Source organism: Nerophis lumbriciformis, linkage group LG15 (assembly GCF_033978685.3).
Source record: "Nerophis lumbriciformis linkage group LG15, RoL_Nlum_v2.1, whole genome shotgun sequence".
NCBI classification, from domain to species: Eukaryota; Metazoa; Chordata; class Actinopteri; order Syngnathiformes; family Syngnathidae; genus Nerophis; species Nerophis lumbriciformis.
In genome coordinates this window covers 6800027-6821985 of record NC_084562.2, presented here as the reverse complement: position 1 = coordinate 6821985, position 21959 = coordinate 6800027, and the positions used below count along the sequence as shown (strand labels likewise).

General features: G+C 39.9%; 1 protein-coding gene across 1 annotated transcript in view; it reads right to left on the bottom strand.

Annotated features, from left to right (window-relative positions):
- The window catches only part of LOC133615758 (mortality factor 4-like protein 1), a 30429-nt gene extending 22607 nt beyond the window's left edge, over window positions 1–7822 (bottom strand). The window contains exon 1 of the mRNA XM_072914861.1: window positions 7769–7822. Coding sequence (XP_072770962.1) covers window positions 7769–7822 — 54 coding nt within the window. The remainder of the gene's footprint in view (window positions 1–7768) is intronic.
- Between the last annotated feature and the right edge of the window lie 14137 nt (window positions 7823–21959).

Below are 21959 nucleotides of genomic sequence, written 5' to 3'. Positions count from 1 at the left end.
AAAGATTCATCCAACACGCACTTTCAACAAACAAACACTGGTAACATTTACATTGTTAATCCTACACATCGTTTCACACCAAAAACATAGAGTAGCATACCCCTCCCATACACTCATCAAAGGGTTCAATAAACCTGTTGAACCGATCCTGGTTTTGGTGTCGTCTCCTTCCCCCACTGTACGTAACATAAGCATTAAAGGGGAACATTATCACCAGACCTATGTAAGCGTCAATATATACCTTGATGTTGCAGAAAAAAGACCATATATTTTTTTAACCGATTTCCGAACTCTAAATGGCTGAATTTTGGCGAATTAAACGCCTTTCTAATATTTGCTTTCGGAGCGATGACGTCACAACGTGACGTCACATCGGGAAGCAATACGCCATTTTCTCAAACACCGAGTCAAATCAGCTCTGTTATTTTCCGTTTTTTCAACTGTTTTCCGTACCTTGGAGACATCATGCCTCGTCGGTGTGTTGTCGGAGGGTGTAACAACACGAACAGGGACGGATTCAAGTTGCACCAGTGGCCCAAAGATGCGAAAGTGGCAAGAAATTGGACGTTTGTTCCGCACACTTTACCGACGAAAGCTATGCTACGACAGAGATGGCAAGAATGTGTGGATATCCTGCGACACTCAAAGCAGATGCATTTCCAACGATAAAGTCAAAGAAATCTGCCGCCAGACCCCCATTGAATCTGCCAGAGTGTGTGAGCAATTCAGGGACAAAGGACCTCGGTAGCACGGCAAGCAATGGCGGCAGTTTGTTTCGCAGACGAGGAGCTAAACCCCCTGGATGTCTTGGCTCACACCGTCCCTTATGCCACCGAAGATGATCAAGAGAAGAATATCGACCCTAGCTTCCCTGGCCTGCTGACATCAACTCCAAAACGGGACAGATCAGCTTTCAGGAAAAGAGCGTGGATGAGGGTATGTCTACAGAATATATTAATTGATGAAAATTGGGCTGTCTGCACTCTCAAAGTGCATGTTGTTGCCAAATGTATTTCATATGCTGTAAACCTAGTTCATAGTTGTTAGTTTCCTTTAATGCCAAACAAACACATACCAATCGTTGGTTAGAAGGCGATCGCCGAATTTGTCCTCGCTTTCTCCCGTGTCGCTGGCTGTCGTGTCGTTTTCGTCGGTTTCGCTTGCATACGGTTCAAACCGATATGGCTCAATAGCTTCAGTTTCTTCTTCAATTTCGTTTTCGATACCTGCCTCCACACTACAACCATCCGTTTCAATACATTCGTAATCTGTTGAATCGCTTAAGCCGCTGAAATCCGAGTCTGAATCCGAGTCTGAATCCGAGCTAATGTCGCTATAGCTTGCTGTTCTTTCCGCCATGTTTGTTTGTGTTGGCTTCACTATGTGACGTCACAGGAAAATGGACGGGTGTTTATAACGATGGTTAAAATCAGGCACTTTGAAGCTTTTTTTTAGGGATATTGCGTGATGGGTAAAATTTTGAAAAAACAAAAAACAAAACAAAAAACTAAATTTCAAAACAAATTGCAATATTATGTAAAATCAGAGCTTTTCCTAATCACAATGTTGTCCATATGCTATATAAATTATTTCATTCTATTATACCTTACTTACTGTGTGAAATATGGGGGAACACCTATGAAACAAATATACAACCAATGTTCTTATTACAAAACAAAGCTATCAGAGTAGTCAAACATGCCAAATATCGTGCCCCAACAAATCCAGTTTTTATTAAATTGAACAGATTAAAATTGCATGACCTCATTGGTTTGAACACAGCAGTTGTTATGTTTAAGACATACAACCACATGCTTCCTTACAATATCCAAGAGATGTTCCAACCCAGAGAATCGTGCTACAACTTCAGGGGGACTGGCATTTTTTTCAAAAACCAAGGCCAGGACTAACATAAAATACATGTGCGTAACTGTTTGAGGGATCCACCTATGGAACAGCCTGGATGACCAACTTAAAGGCTTTAAAACAATTACCACATTGAAAAAAAACCCTATAAAGCCAACATAATAGCAAACTACAAAAAACTTAGATAAAGGTAATAAAAAACAAAAAATAGGTAGTGCATTGTATAGTAAAAGGTGTGGAGTAGCAATGATTCAGGTGAACTTAAACTTCTACATAAGTACTGAAAATATTATCTCTTGTGTTTTGTATTTACGGGTGTGTTATAACGAATATACTGTACATTTAGGTATGCTGTTGTCATGTGTATGTTTGTACATATGTGTATTATATATATATATATATATATATATATATATATATATATATATAGTTACGGCGCACGCGCAGTCTGCTTCTCACTCCTCGGCGGGAGCACCTAGAAGCTCCGCTATGAGCTCCGCAAGACACGCTATCGCGCTTGCTGAGCAGACCGTGCCCACGCGCCGCCGCAGCCAGAGGCGATCAGCAATCAGCGCACCTGGACCTGATGAGAGGGAACCTAATAAAGGACCAGTGGTTTCAAGGATCCTCGCGGGAACTTAGTTCTCAATGGTGTACCGTAAGCCGAAGCCCAATGCTCTCTCTCTGCGTTTTCCCTCCGTGTCTGACGTCCTTGTTTGTTCTCCGTAGTTCCTTCCGAGTCTTACCCGTTGTCTACCCTGTGGTTTTGGACTGCCTTCCTCGATCCTCGACCCTCGCCTGGACATGGACCTTGTCTCTTCTCTCCTGCCCTGGATCACCTGCCTGCCCCACGGACTTCCTTGTTCCTTCGCTCTCGACAACACTTGGTAACACACACTTCAGTTAACCTTACACATAGCCTTACACACACACACACCACTCTATAGTTATTGTTAGTATTGTTTAGTATCATTATATATATATCTATATATTGACTATACATATAATAAATTATTGTACATTACTGCCCCCTGATGTCTGAGCCGTCATCTCCACTCAGCAATACATAACATACATATATATATATATATATATATATATATATATATATATATATATATATATATATATATATATATATAGTGATCTGTTGAATGTGTATTGACTCAATGAAAATCAATTAATGTAAATTAACTGTAGTCTAGTCACAGGGAACTGGACTATGTAGGTTAGGGGTAAGCATAAATAAGCAAAATTATTCAGTCTACTTCTTTTGGGCATTGTGTTGCTTTTTTTTTCTACTTGATTTTTATTTTTCGACTTATAGATTTGATGTCAACTGTTGCGCTGGACCAGATGTTCCTCCAAGGGAATTTAAGTTACTGGTCAATCCCAAGTTCTTTGTAATGACATATTTGCTGAGTGTAAGTTAAGACCCCAACAGAATTGGTATTTTGCAATTTATTTCCAAAGCTTTGAAGAGACCAACCTAGAACAACACATTCAATTGCGTAGCCAAGTTGATCTGAAATCATTACGGAAGCGCTGTCTTCTTCAATATGCCAATAGCCCCCACCCTTCCGAGCGAATACACAAGTCTGTTTGTTTTACTTAGCCTGAGACAGGATGAGGTATGAAAAAGGAGTATCTCTCCTCCTCACATTCCAAGCTCAAGGTAACTTACAGTGTACCATCGGACACGAGATGGAGAAAAAATAGAAAGAGTACAAATGGTAACCAATAGCTATTTAAAATATGACTATAGAAAGAAATAAGTCTTAAATATGTATATATGTAGATACATATATCTCCGTCATAACCCAACTGCTCAAATAAACTAACTTGACTAAAAAAAATAATACAATACATTGATGAGCTTGTATTGGATAGTACCAAAACAACATATTTTATAAAAGGATTGTACAGCAATCATTTTTTTCCCCTCGTCACAAAATCAACCAGAATAACAGCAGACTTTGCCACACTAATAGATAACATTTTCACCAATCAGCCGGAGAATCAAATAACAGCAGGACTACTACTCAAGGAAATAAGTGAGCATTTTTCACAATTTCTTTAATAAGAAAGAAACAAACAAGCAGACACCAAACACCAGAAACTATGGCAACATTCAAGTCTGAGTTATGTGCTCAAGACTGTGGGGAGGTTTATACCTCCACAGACCCACATAAGGCATATGAAACCTTTCTTAAGCTTTTCTTAAAACTGTATGACAAGCACTGTTTAATTACAAAACATTACATTAAGGACAGCACTGGTAAGGAAAAACCGTGGATCACAAGAGGAATACTGAAGTCCTGCAAAAAGGAAAACATATCTGTAGAGAAAACATTTAGACTTAGATTTAAGGCACAGAACCAAAGAAACTGAACACAAATATAAAACGTACAAAAATAAATTAATACAAATAATAAAACACAGCAAAAGAACACATTTCTGTAACCTATTAGAACATCATAAAATCGCATCTCAGGTAGGTGGAAAGTTTTAAATGGTATCATTAATAAAAATATAACAAATAAGGAACATCCAAACTATTTCATAGAAAATAATTAAACTATGAATAACCATATAGGGAATAATGAATGCATATAACACCTTCTTTGTGAATGTTGAACCCAATTTAGCAAATGAAATTATGCAACCAGAAAACACTGTCAAATTTAATGAACAAATCATTCAAAACAACTCAGACTCATTTTTCATTTCTCCTGTTCAGGAAAGCGAAATCACAGAAATTGTAAATTCTTTGAAAATGTTTAAGTATATAGCTGTTCTCTTCACTTATATATGTAATATTTATTTGATAAAAGATGTATTTCCAATGAAAATGAAAATGGCAAAAGTTATTCCGATCTTCAAGAGTGGAGATGATCATCAGTTTACCAACTATAGGCCTATTTCTTTTCTCTCACAATTTTCAAAAGTCCTTGAAAAATTATTTGTATCTGTCATGATCTGTGGTTTGGATCATGTTTTATGTTATTTTCTGTTTAAAGACTCCATAGTTCCTGGTTGCACTTCCTTGTTTGTTTGTTACCTTGACAACCATTAGTGTCACCTGTTTCACGTCTTGGACTTACGCACCTGTTGCTAATTATGTTCACCTGTCTCTGATTAGTGTTCGGCCGCTCACCTGCTACCCGAGCACTAATCAGAGACATTATTTAAGTTTGCCTTTAACAGTCAGTCGGCCTGGTGTCATTATTTGCTTCATGCAACCTGTTACGGAAGTTTTGTTTCATGCCAAATTTTTGTGAGTACTACTTGTATCAAGTCCATGCTAATTGTTAGCTTCTTTGACCCCCCCCCCTGACAGTATCAAGATTAGACGATTTTATTGATAAGCATCACTTGCTAAGTGAACAACAATATGGTTTTCGATCAAACAGGTCCACTTCCATGGCAGTGATGGAATTAGTTGAGGAGGTAACTGTTGAATTGCAGGTGAATAAACACAACATTTATTCTCGTTCACAACCTTTAGTCTCTTCAGAGGAAAAACCTGAAACACCCAACCCCAGATAAAACTGGGATAATTGTTTTTGGTGCTAAAAAAGAAAGGTTTAAAGTCATCCAACTCCTTCAATCACTGTCCCTGAAAACCTCAAATAAAGCCAGAAATCTTGGGGTTATTTTAGATTCTGATTTACATTTCGACAGTCACATCAAATCAGTAACAAAATCGGCCTACTATCACCTCAAAAAATGTAACAAGATTTAGAGGGTTCATGTCAGCTCAAGACTTAGAAAAACTTGTACATGCCTTTATTACCAGTAGGCTAGTAATGGTCTCCTTGCAGGTCTTCCCCAAAGAAACTGTCAGGCAGCTACAGCTTGTTCAGAACGCTGCTGCTAGAGTCTAACAAAGACCAAAAAATGTGAGCACATTACACAAATTCTTAAATCCTTACATTGGCTCCCTGTACATCAGAGAATTGATTTCAAAATCCTCCTGCTCACATATAAATCACTACATGGTCTAGGGCCGAAGTATACCACTGATATGCTCCCACTATATAATCCCTCTAGATCAGTGATTTTCAACCTTTTTTGAGCCAAGGCACATTTTTTTGTGTTGACAAAATCCGGAGGCACACCACCAGCAGAAATCATTAAACAACGAAACTCAGTTGACAGAAAAAAGTCGTTGCCGCAATTGTTGGATATGACTTTAAACCATAACCAAGCATGCATCACTATAGCTCTTGTCTCAAAGTAGGTGTACTGTCACCACCTGTCACATCACCCCCTGACTTATTTGGAGTTTTTTGCTGTTTTCCTGTGTGTAGTGTTTTAGTTCTTGTCTTGAGCTCCAATTTTGGTGGCTTTTTCTCTTTTTTTGGTATTTTCTTGTAGCAGTTTCATGTCTTCTTTTGAGCGATATTTCCCGCATCTACTTTGTTTTAGCAATCAAGGATATTTCAGTTGTTTTTATCCTTCTTTGCGTGGACATTTTTGATTGTCATGTCATGTTCGGATGTACATTGCGGACGCCGTCTTTGCTCCACAGTAAGTCTTTGCTGTCGTCCAGCATTCTGTTTTTGTCTACTTTGTAGCCTGTTCAGTTTTAGTCTCATTCTGCATAGCCTTCCCTAAGCTTCAATGCCCTTTCTTAGGGGCATTCACCTTTTGTTTATTTTTGGTTTAAGCATTAGAAACCTTTTTACCTGCACACTGCCTCCCGCTGTTTCCGACATCTACAAAGCAATTAGCTACCTGCTGCCACCTACTGATATGAAAGAGTATTACAGGGTTACTCTGCCGAGCTCTAGACAGCACCGACACTCAACAACAACACATCGTTTGCAGACTATAATTACTGGTTTGCAAAAAATACTTTTTTACCCCAAATAGGTGACATTAGATAATCTCCCACGGCACACCAGACTGTATCTCACGGCACACTAGTGTGCCGCGGCACAGTGGTTGAAAATCACTGCTCTAGATCACTAAGATCTTCTGAGACCAATCTGTTAGCGGTTCCCAGAGTAAACTCAAATCAAGGGAGAGCATCATTCAGTCACTATGCAACAAATAGCTGGAATAAACTTCCTGAAGATGTCAGACTTTCCCCAACTCTGACTACTTTCAAAACTAGACACGTTTATGTTCACCTTAGCTTTCAGCTAAATCTTTTAACTTTTAACGTCCGCACTGTTTTTATTTTTATTGTCTGCATTTTAATTTTGCTTTTATTTTCTTTCATTTCACTTTGTTGTCTGTGAAGCACTTTGAGTCTGCCTTGTGTATGAAAAGCGCTATACAAATAAAGTTGCCTTGCCTTGCCCTCTTCCCGCCCATAAACAATGCGCATGCGTGAACAGTACATGGATAAACATGTTAAAAATCTCCCTATCTTTTTTTTTTTTTTTAATTAAATAGCACATGTTTCTTGAGAACAAACACATGTCTTTTAAGCAACAGAAACAACCAAATCAACTTAGGTAAGAACCCATTTTCCTTCACTCAATGCTTTCAAAAGCATGAAGGGTGAATTAGTTCTTTGATGCCACTTATATCTATAACCAAAGCCTTTTCTCTGTGACCTGTTTTGTTGATCGAAGAGCATCATAGAGGGAATGATTATCAGTCACACAAACTAACGCTGGAGCATTTTGTGCAACCTGCATTAACGATGATTAGACCACATCAAATTTGAGTTAAAGAAAAAAGAAAAAAAGTCACTAATTTCTATACAAACATTATATTTTGGCATTATTATGATTATTTTTATTATGGTATTTATTTCATTCTTGTTAGGATTATTTATTTTAATTCACACTAACACATATAGCACGATGGCCTTATCGTTATTTATGGATTTAATAATGTATATTTGAGCACCAAAACACAAAAAAAAGAAACTGATTATACATACACTCTCCACAGTTGGATCCACCCATGCACGCTTCTTCCGCGGTCCTTGGGGCATTTCTCCACTGCTCGTACCTTTACCTGGTCCTGGGGATAAACAAGAAATATATATATATTATATATAACATTTATGTCCAGGGTGTACCCCACCTTCCGCCTGAAGCCGCTGAGATAGGCTCCAGCACCCCCCCGTGACCCCGAACGGGACAAGTGGTAGAAAATGGATGGATGGATGTATAAGTATATATATTATATGTATATATAATATTTATATCCATCCATCCATTTTCTACCGCTTGTCCCTCTCGGGGTCGTGGGGGTGCTGGAGCCTATCCCAGCTGCACTCGGGCGGAAGGCGGGGTACACCCTGTACAAGTCGCAGGGCCAACACAGACATATATATATATATATATATATATATATATATATATATATTATACACATACATATATACTATATACATATATATATATATATATACATACATATATACTATATATATATACACATATACACATACATATATACTATATATATATATATATACACATATACACATACATATATACTATATATATATATATATATATATATATATATATATATATATATATATATATATATATATATATATACTCTGTATATATATATATATATATGTATATATATATATATATATATATATATATATATATATATATATATATATATATATATATATATATCTCCTGACGATTGAGGGTACCCCCCCTCATGAAACAGGCCTGTAGAGATGAAATAGTCTTGTGATTTTTTTTCCCACACATACATATATATATATATATATATATATATATATATATATATATATATATATATATATATATACATATATATATACATACATACATACCAGTAAATAAGCAAAAACCACAAGACAGATAGACAGAAGTCAATTGACTTACTCTTCAGCTTTGTCTTTTTCACTGTCCTCGAGTGCAAAGACATGCTTTTCAAGTTAATTACTATATTGAAGCAGCTGTTTGAATATATATAATCTACATTCAGTACTATTTAAGGTGATAATTTTTTGTGAAGGGCTGGGGGCGTTATCCTATTTGTATAATTGACTACATGACACATGTAATTATAATGAACGCTGTAGGAGGGATATTGTAACCTGACTCTCGGCAGATCCTTGTAGTTCGCTGAGCTCTTGTGTGGAGCTCAGCGAACTACAAGGATCTGGCGAGAGTCAGGCTAGGGATATAGTGTGGGAGACAGAAAAGTGCATACGAAATATGAAAATAAAAACAAATATGTTTAGACATACACATTAACTTTTTTATGTTACAAACAAGACTAAGGCACCTGCGAGTGCTTTGAGATGGGGGCAGGGGCCCACAGCAGCATGTTTTGCTCATTGAGAAGAGCGATACGAGCTTTTATGTCAGTGTCCAAAAGTCTCCAATAAGACCAGAGAAAGTAAGGTTATATTTCTCTTTTGGCTTTCTTGAAAAATAATATTTGCCCATCTTATCCGCTTGTGTTATTGTGAATGACATCGATGTTACATTCATAGATATGGTTACATTCATCTACAAGGGGTTAAGTGAGTCCCTGTTGGCAAATCTGTTCTAGGGGAAAGCGCTGATGTCATAATGCATTTATTTTTCCTAATAGTTTCGCATCGACCAGTAAAGTCTCAAAAATCGACTGGTCGATCGCAATCGACGGGTTGGCAACCCCTGTCTTAGGGCTTGTTCACAATGCAGCTCATTTCAGATTTTTCTTGCCCATATGCGACCCAACGAAACTATGTTTTCAGTACAAACCCGTTCAAGATTAGACAAACAAACAGTGTACAGGGTTACAGAACAGGAACACTGTTGGGTCGCCACGAGGCGCCCCGTAAAAGGCGGAAAAAAGGTAAAACGCTGGGGAAGAAGATGAGCAAAAAAAATACAATCTAGACTGGGCTCCTAGTCTGGAGTGGGAAAAAACCTCCATGCCATGCACACATAAACATGTTATATTTAATCACGACAACTCGCAACAGAGGGGGGGGGGGGGGTTGGAAGTTGGGGCCCTGGAGGTCAACTGCTGCTATGAAGCGCTGCCCACCACCCCGAAGGGAAATCAAGCGGTGGTGAAGGTGTGGGGTGGGGGAGGGAGGGGGTATTTATATATGCCCATTGTCTTGAATGTGTTGATGTATTGTCCGTAGGCCTGGGGCCGTTCTGCATGCAAGCAAAAGTTCGACTCCAGGTGCCGTTGAGGAGGGATAGAGGTCAAAAGCGTCCATCATTGAGGAGTCCTTGGGGGATGTTTTCAGAACAGCCTGCTCCTGTTGTTGCAGCGTTAGGGCCATTCGAGGGAGTCAAATCGTAGATCAGGATTTTTGTTTTTCCGCGAGCAGACGAATGGCTTGTCTGTTCTATTCGTCCATGCTGGCTCTCATATCCAATTTTTCCCTTTCAACCAGCTTTTCCATGATGTGATCCATCTTGCGATTCAGTTCAGAAATCGGATCTGTATCGGATTTTTTCATGACAGTTCATGCAGTTCCAAATTTTTCATATTCGACCCAGGCCTCTTTCGTATGTGGATATAAACAGGATATATATGCGATGCGTCCTCAATGTGAGCACTCCCGAATTCTTGTCCTCTTCTTTCTTAATGTTCTACGCAAAATAGTTTGATTCAGAAAATGTTGTTTGATTGCACAAAATACTTAAAATTGCCACAAATGCGCTAGTACTGAGACCGACTGGAGTTGAAGCCATGTTGACTTCCCTCAAGATTGCAGTGCGTGCAACGTCATGTCGACATGCGGGTCGGATTGCGTTCACATTAGAAATCACATTTTTTTTGGTAATGTAAACTGCCACTAAAAAGATCAGATTTGAAAAAAAAAGATTAATTATTAATGAACGAATGGGTGAGCTGACAATTTTTTCAATTAAAGGTGCAAAACACTAAAAACTTACAGCTGAAAATGTTTCTGCTGCACTGCAGCAATCTTCTTGCTTGGCGCGGAACCCCTCATCTTTCCCTCGACATAATGGTCCCTGCAGGGAAAAAGTAACAGATGAATAACTGGTGTTATGGATGACTTACCGTGATTCACACTCAGTTGCCTCTAAACACCACCACAGAAGGTTTGGAATCAACACATGATTGAACTGTTGACACTTACTTGAATGTAATGGGCTATGCAAAGACAGAGCATCCTTCACTTTGGAATTAAAGGAATTTTAGGTACAATATGTTTGGTTTCATGGGCTACTTGCCAACAAAATCTGTTTATTTACATGTTGATACACTCCTACCTAAAGAGATTTATTTATTGACACGTAAATGCCATGTTTTTACAAAAAATGTCTCAATTTGTTTTTTAGTTCATTTATTTTCACGTTTTTATTTTTTGTATGTAATGTTATTTTTTATCTTAGGGATGTAACGATAAACGGTATATTGATAAACCGCGGTACAATTCCTGACGGTTTGGAATACCGTTTAAATTTGTAATTACCGAAAAAACGTCATTTATTAATGCGTTTAGGCAACACTGCCTACTTCCTGGATACAGAGTGAGGGCAGCGCTGGCGCATGCGCAGATGCATCGTTCGGCTTGAAGAAACATGGCGGAACACAACTACACGGACTTTGCTACGGAGATTTCCCCACAGAGTAAACGGAGCCGAGCGCTTGGTTTAACTTCATGTTCCCTCGCTTCATTTCCGTGGAGTCTCGGCGTGCGTTTCAGAGCGCACTGCTGTCTTTAGATGGCGACAGGTGTGGACAATATTGGAGACAGAATCATTTGTCCCACACTAGAAAGTATACAGCGAAGGAGAAAATTATTTGATGTTGCTTTTATTTTCTCAATACAGGTCCATCAGCTGCTGTGACTGAGAGTTAATGATGTGAGGAAACATGCAGTAGTCGATGTGTCGGGAACGTGGTCACATCTTGTTTATAAAGTCTTTAGTTTGTTTACTAGGATGCTCACTCGTTCTTTTTTTAACTGCAACTTTTATCAATGTTCAGATAACATAAATACTAGCTAAAATGTTTTGTCATCTAATGGAATTGAACGCAGGCTGAGAAGATTGTGTATAAGATGTGAGAGGTATCACTCCTGTTTATTTTTGTTGGCCAAATTGTTACACTGACCACTAGAGAAGAGCAAAGCTTGTTTATTAGACTTTATCTTCATTAGCCAAACTGCTTTGTGTTTTATATTAATATCAAAAAGGTTTTTTTTACATTACTTGTGCTTTTTTTACTTCAAAGTTATTACTTTAAAAACCATTCATTTGACATAGGATTTTGTTCATGTTTTATTGTGTATAGTTAATTCCTATACGACATATTTGCTCAAACTCTTAATGGATCTGTCCCGATACAGCATGTACATATACAGTACATATAAATGTGCATAACTTTAAAAAATTACCTCCCTCTATCCACATGTAAAAATAGAGATAAAGGCATCACGTAATGTGAAAAAAGATGACACGTTGATACAATTAATGAACAAAAAAACAAACAATTGTCTTTAAATATATTGATAACCTTTATCTATAGCCTTTTTATTAGACATTACAAATTACATGATGGCGTCACATTCACACCCCAACACTGTTTTACCTCACATACTCAATAATCGTGATTTTAATACTGATAAAAAATAATCCTAATTAATATTTTGGCCATAATCGTGCAGCCCTATGTGTAAGACTAGATCTCATACATGAACACTATTTTTATTTATATAGACAAAAAGTGCAGTTACATCTTCATCAGGTGCCATCTTTCAAAATTCGTGCAATTGTTTATATTTTTGTATCTCTTACGTCCATAAAGTGCTATCTTGCACAATTTTCACATGTATCTTATTTATTCACGTTATTTTTTTTCTGCCTTACTATTTTGTTTACAATGCTTGTGTTGCTTTCATATGCACATTCAATTTCTACTTGAGGTCTATGAAACAGTGTTTTTATCTACAATAATGTTTCTTCTACAAAGTAAATCATTTTGAATGTGTTGTTTGTGTTTTAAATAAAACGTGGTTAAAATATTTCAGTAGAAGTAATTTTTAAAAATTTAGAGTATATTTAAAAATACCGCGATAATAATGAGAACCGTGCTAATTTTTGTCACAATAGCCGTGGTAAGAAATGTTCATACCGTGACATCCCTATGATAGAACCATATATACATATATATATATATATATATATATATATATATATATATATATATATATATATATTGTATAAAAAGTTGTAGTGACATCGAAACAAGTTTTGGCAACAAATAAATACAAAAATTGAAAAAATAAAATATTTTTGGTGGCTGTTTTCGATGCCAATATTCATATTTTTGTACACTTTTATTGTTTTTGTGTATTTCAAAGGGTTTTATGATCGCTTCTCTTTTTTAAGATTTTGTTTCTTTTTTTTCGGTTTGGCTTCTTTTTTTTTTTTACGGTGTCAAAATAATTGCAGCGTTTTAGCGGTAAACCGTCCGCTCCTTGCGCAAAAACACTGCCATTATTTTGATACCGTAAAAGAAAGAAGCGAAACCGGAAAAAAAGAAACAAAATCGTAAAAAATAGAATCAATCATACAAACCTTTGTATCACACACAAAAAATAAAAGTACAAAAATGTGAATATTGACATCAGAAACATTGACCAAAAATATTGTCTTCTTTTAATGTTTGTATTTAGTTGTTGCCAAAACTTGTTTCGGTGCCAATGCAACTTTTTCTACAGACACCAAATCTTACTGGCATTGTTCTGCAACTCAGTGCGGCGTTTAGGCAAAAGGTACAGCGAGTACCTGCGACTGATGCGACCATTCAACAGATTCTGTTTGGATTGTATTTTTATTGCTATTTATTGAACATCCTTAAAAAACTACCTGACCAGTTTTGTTTCTTTTCATCAATTTTGAAGGGCAATCCTGTACTTGGTATTATCACTGTTATATCAAACACTTGACAGTGTTCATTGTGCACTAAGGTACATCCGGTGCCTTGGAAATCCTTTTGTAAGGTTCTCTTTATTGGTTGCCTTGGAACCCTTTTCTGTAAAACAAGTCATGCATTACGTCCCGAGCTGTTATGCACATAACATTTTGGCTTGTTTTTTGAAACAGGCGGTGCTATAAATCCTCAACGAGTACATTATAGTGTGGAAGGTATGACATGTTGAATTACTCCTATGCACAGAGTAACATAAAACACCACTTGTGCCATTTATAATGACATGTAAACATTTTATATCTAACGCGTCACTGCTGCTTTTTTTTTTGCAACATTGGTTTATAAAAGCTCTCATTTCTGAGACTGTGTAATTTGCTACTGCTTAGCACAAATGTGTGGAAAAAAAACGTACTGGTCGCAGGCCTTTTGGAGCTCTTTTTGTTTTGCAAGGTTGCTGTCTTGTCCACATATTTGAGAACTCTGCTACCAGGAACCCATTCATCCCAGCTGAAAGCCAGAGAGCAGGACTGTCATTGCACTGAGAGATAAAAATATGTCTGATATTGACCACAGTCCAACACTTCCGTGACCCAAATAACAGGTTTCAGGGTGCGCTCACACTCGTGTAGCAGGGTTGCCAGATGGGAAATAACAAAACATCGTACCAAAAGCTTAAAATTATCATATTTTGATTGAAAGTTATCATATATCTGCTACAGTAAAACATTATAGAGATGTCCGATAATATCGGACTGCCGATAATATCGGACTGCCGATATTATCGGCCGATAAATGCTTTAAAATGTAATATCGGAAATTATCGGTATCGGTTTCAAAATGATCGGTATCGGTTTCAAAAAACAAAATGTATGACTTTTTAAAACGCCGCTGTGTACACGGATGTAGGAGGAAGTACAGAGCGCCAATAAACCTTAAAGGCACTGCCTTTGCATGCCGGCCCAATCACATAATATCTACGGCTTTTCACACACACAAGTGAATGCAAAGCATACTTGGTCAACAGCCGTACAGGTCACACTGAGGGTGGCCGTATAAACAACATTAACACTGTTACAAATATGCGCCACACTGTGAATCCACACCAAACAAGAATGACAAACACATTTCGGGAGAACATCCGCACCATATTTAAATTTTAAGATTTTAAGTACGCCTTATAGTCCGGAATATATGGTACTTAAAGGGGTCATATTGTGTGTTTTTTACTACATTTAAAACACTTCCTTGCAGTCTACATAACATGCAATGGTGGTTCTTTGGTCAAAAAGTTGTTGCATTTATGTTTTACAGACCACCTTTAAGCCGCTTTTTGACCGTCTCTTCAAAATGCGCCTGTGGAGGGGGGCGTGGTCTGCGGGCCTGCCGCGGAGCGGGGTGTGTAAGAACCGGCCTCGAAGCCAGCGGCAGGTGAGTAGATTGCCCAGCTGGGGCTGGTTATCAAATCACCTGTTGCCTTTATTAGCAGCAGCCGGACCGAGACATGTTGTTGGAGTTGGAGTTGTTGGTGAGCAGACGCACGGACACGCACGAGACCACGGCGAGAGGAAGAGTGAACCAAAGAAGACTGAAAAGTTGTGGAGCAAAGACTGTCGTGAGGTGCTTCCAAACCAAGAGACTGAAAAGTTGTAGAGTGAAGTACGGTCCTGGCGTGTGTGTGCGCACAATAAAAACCTTGATAAGACCAGACTCTCGGGCTACTGTGAGGATCTTTTGGCATCAGGGGGACCCACGAGAGGAAGACGTTCACAGCGCCATTTTGTGGGCGGGCTTATTTACGTGTCTCCACTTCGACTGCGTATTCTGCCCGTCATCTTTGTTGTAGCCGTGTAGCGTGCAAGGACGGGAGTGGAAGAAGTGTCAAAAGATGGAGCTAACTGTTTTAATGATATTCAAACTTTACTTCAATCAATAACGGAGCAGCATCTCCTCATCCGTGGCTCACTAGTGAAACAACAACACAGGAAATGTGTCCCGTGAAAGACCGCCCGACCGGAACTCTCTAATAACTAAAGTTCCTTGGGTGATTAATGTAAACTCACTACACCGGTATGTTTTAGCGCTTTCATGGCGAGTTTACTGACAGATATAAGTAAGAACTTTACACTACTTTATATTAGAAATGGCAACAGCGGAGGATGAATGTCCCATGACAAGAAGCTTTTTTGTGTGCAAATTTGCAGGACTTATGCAGATCCCAAATACAGATCAGCAGGTAACAGAAGGTAAGAAAAGTAGCTTTTGTATAATATTGCGAAACAAAACGCCAGATATGTCTTACCTTATACACACAACATAATATTTGTATGTTGAAGCACAGTACAATCCATCAAGCTGTGCGGCTTCATAGCCTATTAGCTTATCGTACTAAAACATGTTGATAGATTTTTGAGTGCTGTGTGTAATAGAACATATACAATTTTGGTGTTGTTTACTTGAGTCATATTACAGTGTAAACATATCTCTTATGTGTGACTGCCATCTACTGGTCACACTTATAATTTTACCATGTACCAAATAAAATAGCTTCGAGGTCGGTAAGCACAACCAGAATTATTCCGTACATTAGGCGCACCGGGTTATAAGGCGCACTGTCGATTTTTGAGAAAATTAAAAGATTTTAAGTGCGCCTTATAGTCCGGAAAATACGGTAATGTTTGTTCAGGAAAACCTGCCAGCGTGCTGGTTAGGTAAGCAACTAACTCTGAGTCTGATTTACCTCTCTTTTTTTGGAACTGAAAACACAAAATGTTCATCATTTCAGGCTTTTCTGGAATACCCGCCTGCTTACAGTTTTTTCCATTTGCTTACACACAATTTGACTATCTATGTGTGTCTTTTTTCAAAATGATTTACACACTTTTCCAAACACAACATTCAATTTCCTTAATTCCTAGATTATTTGCAAAATGACACACTTGGGTCAAAACATATGCCCATTCATCGAAATAAAGCGAGCATTTGTAAAAATGCAGTTTTATTGTCATCTCACTCACACAGACTTCAAATGATAAGACACTATTGGAGTGAGTTACCCAGAACATTGATAAATACAAAACACATTTGTAAAAAAAAACCTATTCTACTATATGAAATCACATGTTTGGGGCATTTTGCCCGACCTTTTTAGCATATGTGATGAATGATTACTGTAACTTGACAAAAATATATTGGAACTATTTGTCTCAAATTACAATCTGAGACAAATAAAAAGGTTTGAAAACAAAATCTGGAGATAAAGACGTGTGTATCACAATCCTAGTGTGTGTGTAAAGAGCAGTGTTGGGTTAGTTACTGAAAACCGGTAACTAGTTACAGTTACTAGTTACTTATTTCAAAAGTAACTCAGTTACTAACTCAGTTACTTACACCAAAAAGTAATGCGTTACTGTGAAAAGTAACTATTTAGTTACTTCTTTTTTTCTTCTTTTTTTTTTAAAGCTCCCATTAATGCCCTTTTAGCCTTCATTTCAGTACTGTTATTGCACTGGAGAATAATACAATCTGTTGATCAACTTGACACGCATTTTTATTTTCCTTTTAACATCCATCCATCCATCCATCTTCTTCCGCTTATCCGAGGTCGGGTCGCGGGGGCAGCAGCTTAAGCAGGGAAGCCCAGACTTCCCTCTCCCCAGCCACTTCGTCCAGCTCCTCCCGGGGGATCCCGAGGCGTTCCCAGGCCAGCCGGGAGAGATAGTCTTCCCAGCGTGTCCTGGGTCTTCCCCGTGGCCTCCTACCGGTCGGACGTGCCCGAAACACCTTCCTAGGGAGGCGTTCGGGTGGCATCCTGACCAGATGCCCGAACCACCTCATCTGGCTCCTCTCGATGTGGAGGAGCAGCGGCTTTACTTTGAGCTCCCCCCGAATGACAGAGCTTCTCACCCTATCTCTAAGGGAGAGCCCCGCCACTCGGCGGAGGAAACTCATTTCGGCCGCTTGTACCCGTGATCTTGTCCTTTCGGTCATGACCCAAAGCTCATGACCATAGGTGAGGATGGGAACGTAGATCGACCGGTAAATCGAGAGCTTTGCCTTCCGGCTCAGCTCCTTCTTCACTACAACGGATCAATACAGTGTCCGCATTACTGAAGACGCCGCACCGATCCGCCTGTCGATCTCACGATCCACTCTTCCCCCACTCGTGAACAAGACTCCGAGGTACTTGAACTCCTCCACTTGGGGCAAGATCTCCTCCCCAACCCGGAGATGGCACTCCACCCTTTTCCGGGCGAGAACCATGGACTCGGACTTGGAGGTGCTGATTCCCATCCCAGTCGCTTCACACTCGGCTGCGAACCGATCCAGTGAGAGCTGAAGATCTTGGCCGGAGGAAGCCATCAGGACCACATCATCTGCAAATAGCAGAGACCTAATCCTGCAGCCACCAAACCAGATACCCTCAACGCCCTGACTGCGCCTAGAAATTCTGTCCATAAAGGTTATGAACAGAATCGGTGACAAAGGGCAGCCTTGGCGGAGTCCAACCCTCACTGGAAACGTGTCCGACTTACTGCCGGCAATGCGGACCAAGCTCTGACACTGATTATACAGGGAGCGAACTGCCACAATAAGACAGTCCGTTACCCCATACTCTCTGAGCACTCCCCACAGGACTTCCCGGGGTACACGGTCGAATGCCTTCTCCAAGTCCACAAAGCACATGTAGACTGGTTGGGCAAACTCCCATGCACCCTCAAGGACCCTGCCGAGAGTATAGAGCTGGTCCACAATTCCACGACCAGGACGAAAACCACACTGTTCCTCCTGAATCCGAGGTTCGACTATCCGGCGTAGCCTCCTCTCCAGTACACCTGAATAGACTTTACCGGGAAGGCTGAGGAGTGTGATCCCACGATAGTTGGAACACACCCTCCGGTTCCCCTTCTTAAAGAGAGGAACCACCACCCCGGTCTGCCAATCCAGAGGTACCGCCCCCGATGTCCACGCGATGTTGCAGAGTCTTGTCAACCAAAACAGCCCCACAACATCCAGAGCCTTAAGGAACTCCGGGCGGATCTCATCCACCCCCGGGGCCTTGCCACCGAGGAGCTTTTTAACTACCTCGGCAAAATTAATGAAAAACAGTGCAACATAAAAAGGCATTCCTCCTTTCTTTAAACTTGGACCAATGACCATTAATAAAAAACAAGTTAAAGTGCAACATAAGAAGGCACATCATCTTCCTTGAAACATAGGTAGTGAAATAAAGCCTGACATCTGGAGTGATGCTGCTGTCTTCCACACTTGGAGCCATGGATTGTAGAATCCTTGTTTTCAGTGGCAGGATCATTGACACAGGTGGTGAAGTTTCAGTGCTCAGTAGAGATGTAACACTTTTGAGGGGTTTAAGCACCTGGAGGACCTCATCTGCCACTCTCACATCATCACCAGACAGGGTGACATTTGTCTTCAGGGTGTTGTGGGTCAATGCAGAGTATATAGCTGCCTGCTGTTCCAACATATCATAAGTGGAGTTCCACCTCGTTGGGACATCATGTATGAGCTTATGAGTAGGCAGCTTTAGCATTTCTTGCTTTGTCCTAAGCACATGAGCGAGCAGCTATTGTGCTTGGGTGGAAGTAGGAAACCTCCTTCCTGATCCTCCCGAAGAAGGCGCTCCATCCTATTGACTGAGATTCCCTTCTGTGATGCCAAATTCACTACATGTGCAAAGCACCTATCTGTGGTCCCAGTCCTGCCTCATTCTCTGTAATTATTTGATTTTTGGCATTATCACGTGTAAATGGGATATCTTTATCTTCCATTCCTCCACTGCTTGTGTCAGTACCTGCGCAAGGTGACTCTCGTAGAGGGGGCGTGTCTTCTCATCTCCCAGTCTGCTGTGATGAAGTGAGCGCTTATAGTTCCCCTGGACGTCCACCCGTCTGTCATGAGCGCAACCGATGATGCTCGGGATAGTTCATCCACAACTTTTTTCTTCTCCTGCTCATAAAGATCTGGCACAATCTTATCCCTGAAGTGGGTGCGCGACGGGATGTCGTAACGTGGCTCAAGCACGCTCAGCATGTGTTTAAAAGCCTCGTTTTGCACAACCGAGTCTGCACCTATAAACACACCGATTCAATGGCGCGGGGCGTTCAAGCTCCTCCGTTACTCCGCTCGCCATGACCACGCTGTGTGTGGACTGAACGTGCCAACAACTTTTTTTGTTTTGTTTCATATATCAAACCGCGGATCACGTGTGTGCCTCCCCTCCCCACACCCACACCCAGACACACACATAGACCGCGCCTCTTTTCTTCTCTCCGGCTTGTGACAGAGGAAGATTCAGAAGAACGACACCGCAGCGCTTCTGTTTCTAGCCGATACTACATCAAAAGTAACGTAAAATAACGCAGTAACGCATCATGTAGTAACGGCAACTGAGTTACTGAATATAAAAAATAACGCGTTAGATTACTAGTTACCGCCGAAACTAACGGCGTTACAGTAACGCGTTACTTTGTAACGCGTTAGTCCCAACACTGGTAAAGAGTGAAAATGGGTGTATCACAATCACAGTTATGTGCGTGCAAGATGTGAAGATGTGTCTATCACAACCCTTATATGTGTGCAAGATGGGAAGGTGTGTGTAAAGCATTGTGTGTAATATTTTGCAAAAACTGTGAAGCAGAGTCTATGCCTAAAATTAGGCAAATCTGCACAGTGGTTTTGCTTACTGTTGTCGTGATCTGTGGTCTGGATCATGTTTTTGTTATTTTCTTTTAGATTTAAGACTCCAAAGTTCCTGTTTTTGTGCACCCTTGTTTGTTTTAGTTTCCAGGGCGACTTATGATTTCCACCTGCCTCTTGCGTTCGGGACACACCTGTTTGTAATCAAGAGACACTATTTAAGCCTGCCTTTGTTGATCACTCGCCCTGGCTTCATTGTTAGCGTCACGCTTATGCAAGTAAGTTTTGTTTGTTCCACTAGTGTGCCGTGAGATACAGTCTGGTGTGCCGTGGGAGATTATCTAATTTCACATATTTGGGTTAAAAACATTTTTTGCAAACCAGTAATTATAGTCTGCAAATGATGTGTTGTTGTTGAGTGTCGGTGCTGTCCAGAGCTCGGCAGAGTAGCCGTGTAATACTCTTCCATATCAGTAGGTGGCAGCCGGTAGCTAATTGCTTTGTAAAGGCAGGTAAAAGGGTGTCTTATGCTAAAACCAAAAATAAACAAAAGGTGAGTGCCGCTAAGTAAAGGCATTGAAGCTTAGGGAAGGCTATGCAGAACGAAAGTAAAACTGAACTGGCTACAAAGCAGTGACATGCGGTCACTGGAGACAGGTGAGGCCATCATGGAAAGAAAAAAAATGTAAAAAGAAAAAATATATATTAAATTGTTATATGTATTCAGTGATTATACTATAAAGTTATTTTCCATTTAACTTCACCAGTTTTAGATAATTTTTATTCAAAATCGCTGAATTTTCACATTTGCCGTTCAAATACTGAGAAGAGACGGTGCAGTGAACAGCAGCCAGTTGAGGCACGTCACTCAGTGCCTCAACATGGATTGCACAATGACTCGGCTAACTGCTGGCCTGCTGTGCAGTGAGACCGTATTGCTATATGAATTATATTATACATTTCCATAGTTTAGTTAGCTGAGGTATATAATGTACAGTGTATTTTGTCAACAACTGTATGTGTGTAACGTATTTCTTGTGCTGAGCAATCATAAAACTGCTGCGAAGACGCACTGGCTGAGGCTCGCGTAATCCCGCCTCCTGGTGCCGGTTAATGCACCCCCCGACGGGAGCGCCACACCAACCAAAGCCCACACCCAAACCCTCCATGTGCAAGACCGAATCCACCCAAAAAAAGTCACTTAACAAGAAGCCAAAAAGTGCAAAAACAACAATACCCGCGCCGGAGGAGCGTGAACGACTGCAGGGACACAACATTAGGTACACCTGCAGACTGCAGCACGGATTTCATATTTCATTCATTCACAACTCCTCCAACACGAACACCACTGTTCCAGCACTTATAAGTAAAGGTAAGACCATAATAACGTTTTCTTTAATTAAATGTGATTTTTTTTGTGTGCTACAGTTTGTATGTGTAAAGTTAAAGTTAAGTTAAAGTAGCAATGATTGTCACACACACACTAGGTGTGGTGAAATTTGTCCTCTGCATTTGACCCATCCCTGGATCACCCCCTGGGAGTTCAGGGGAGCAGTGGGGAG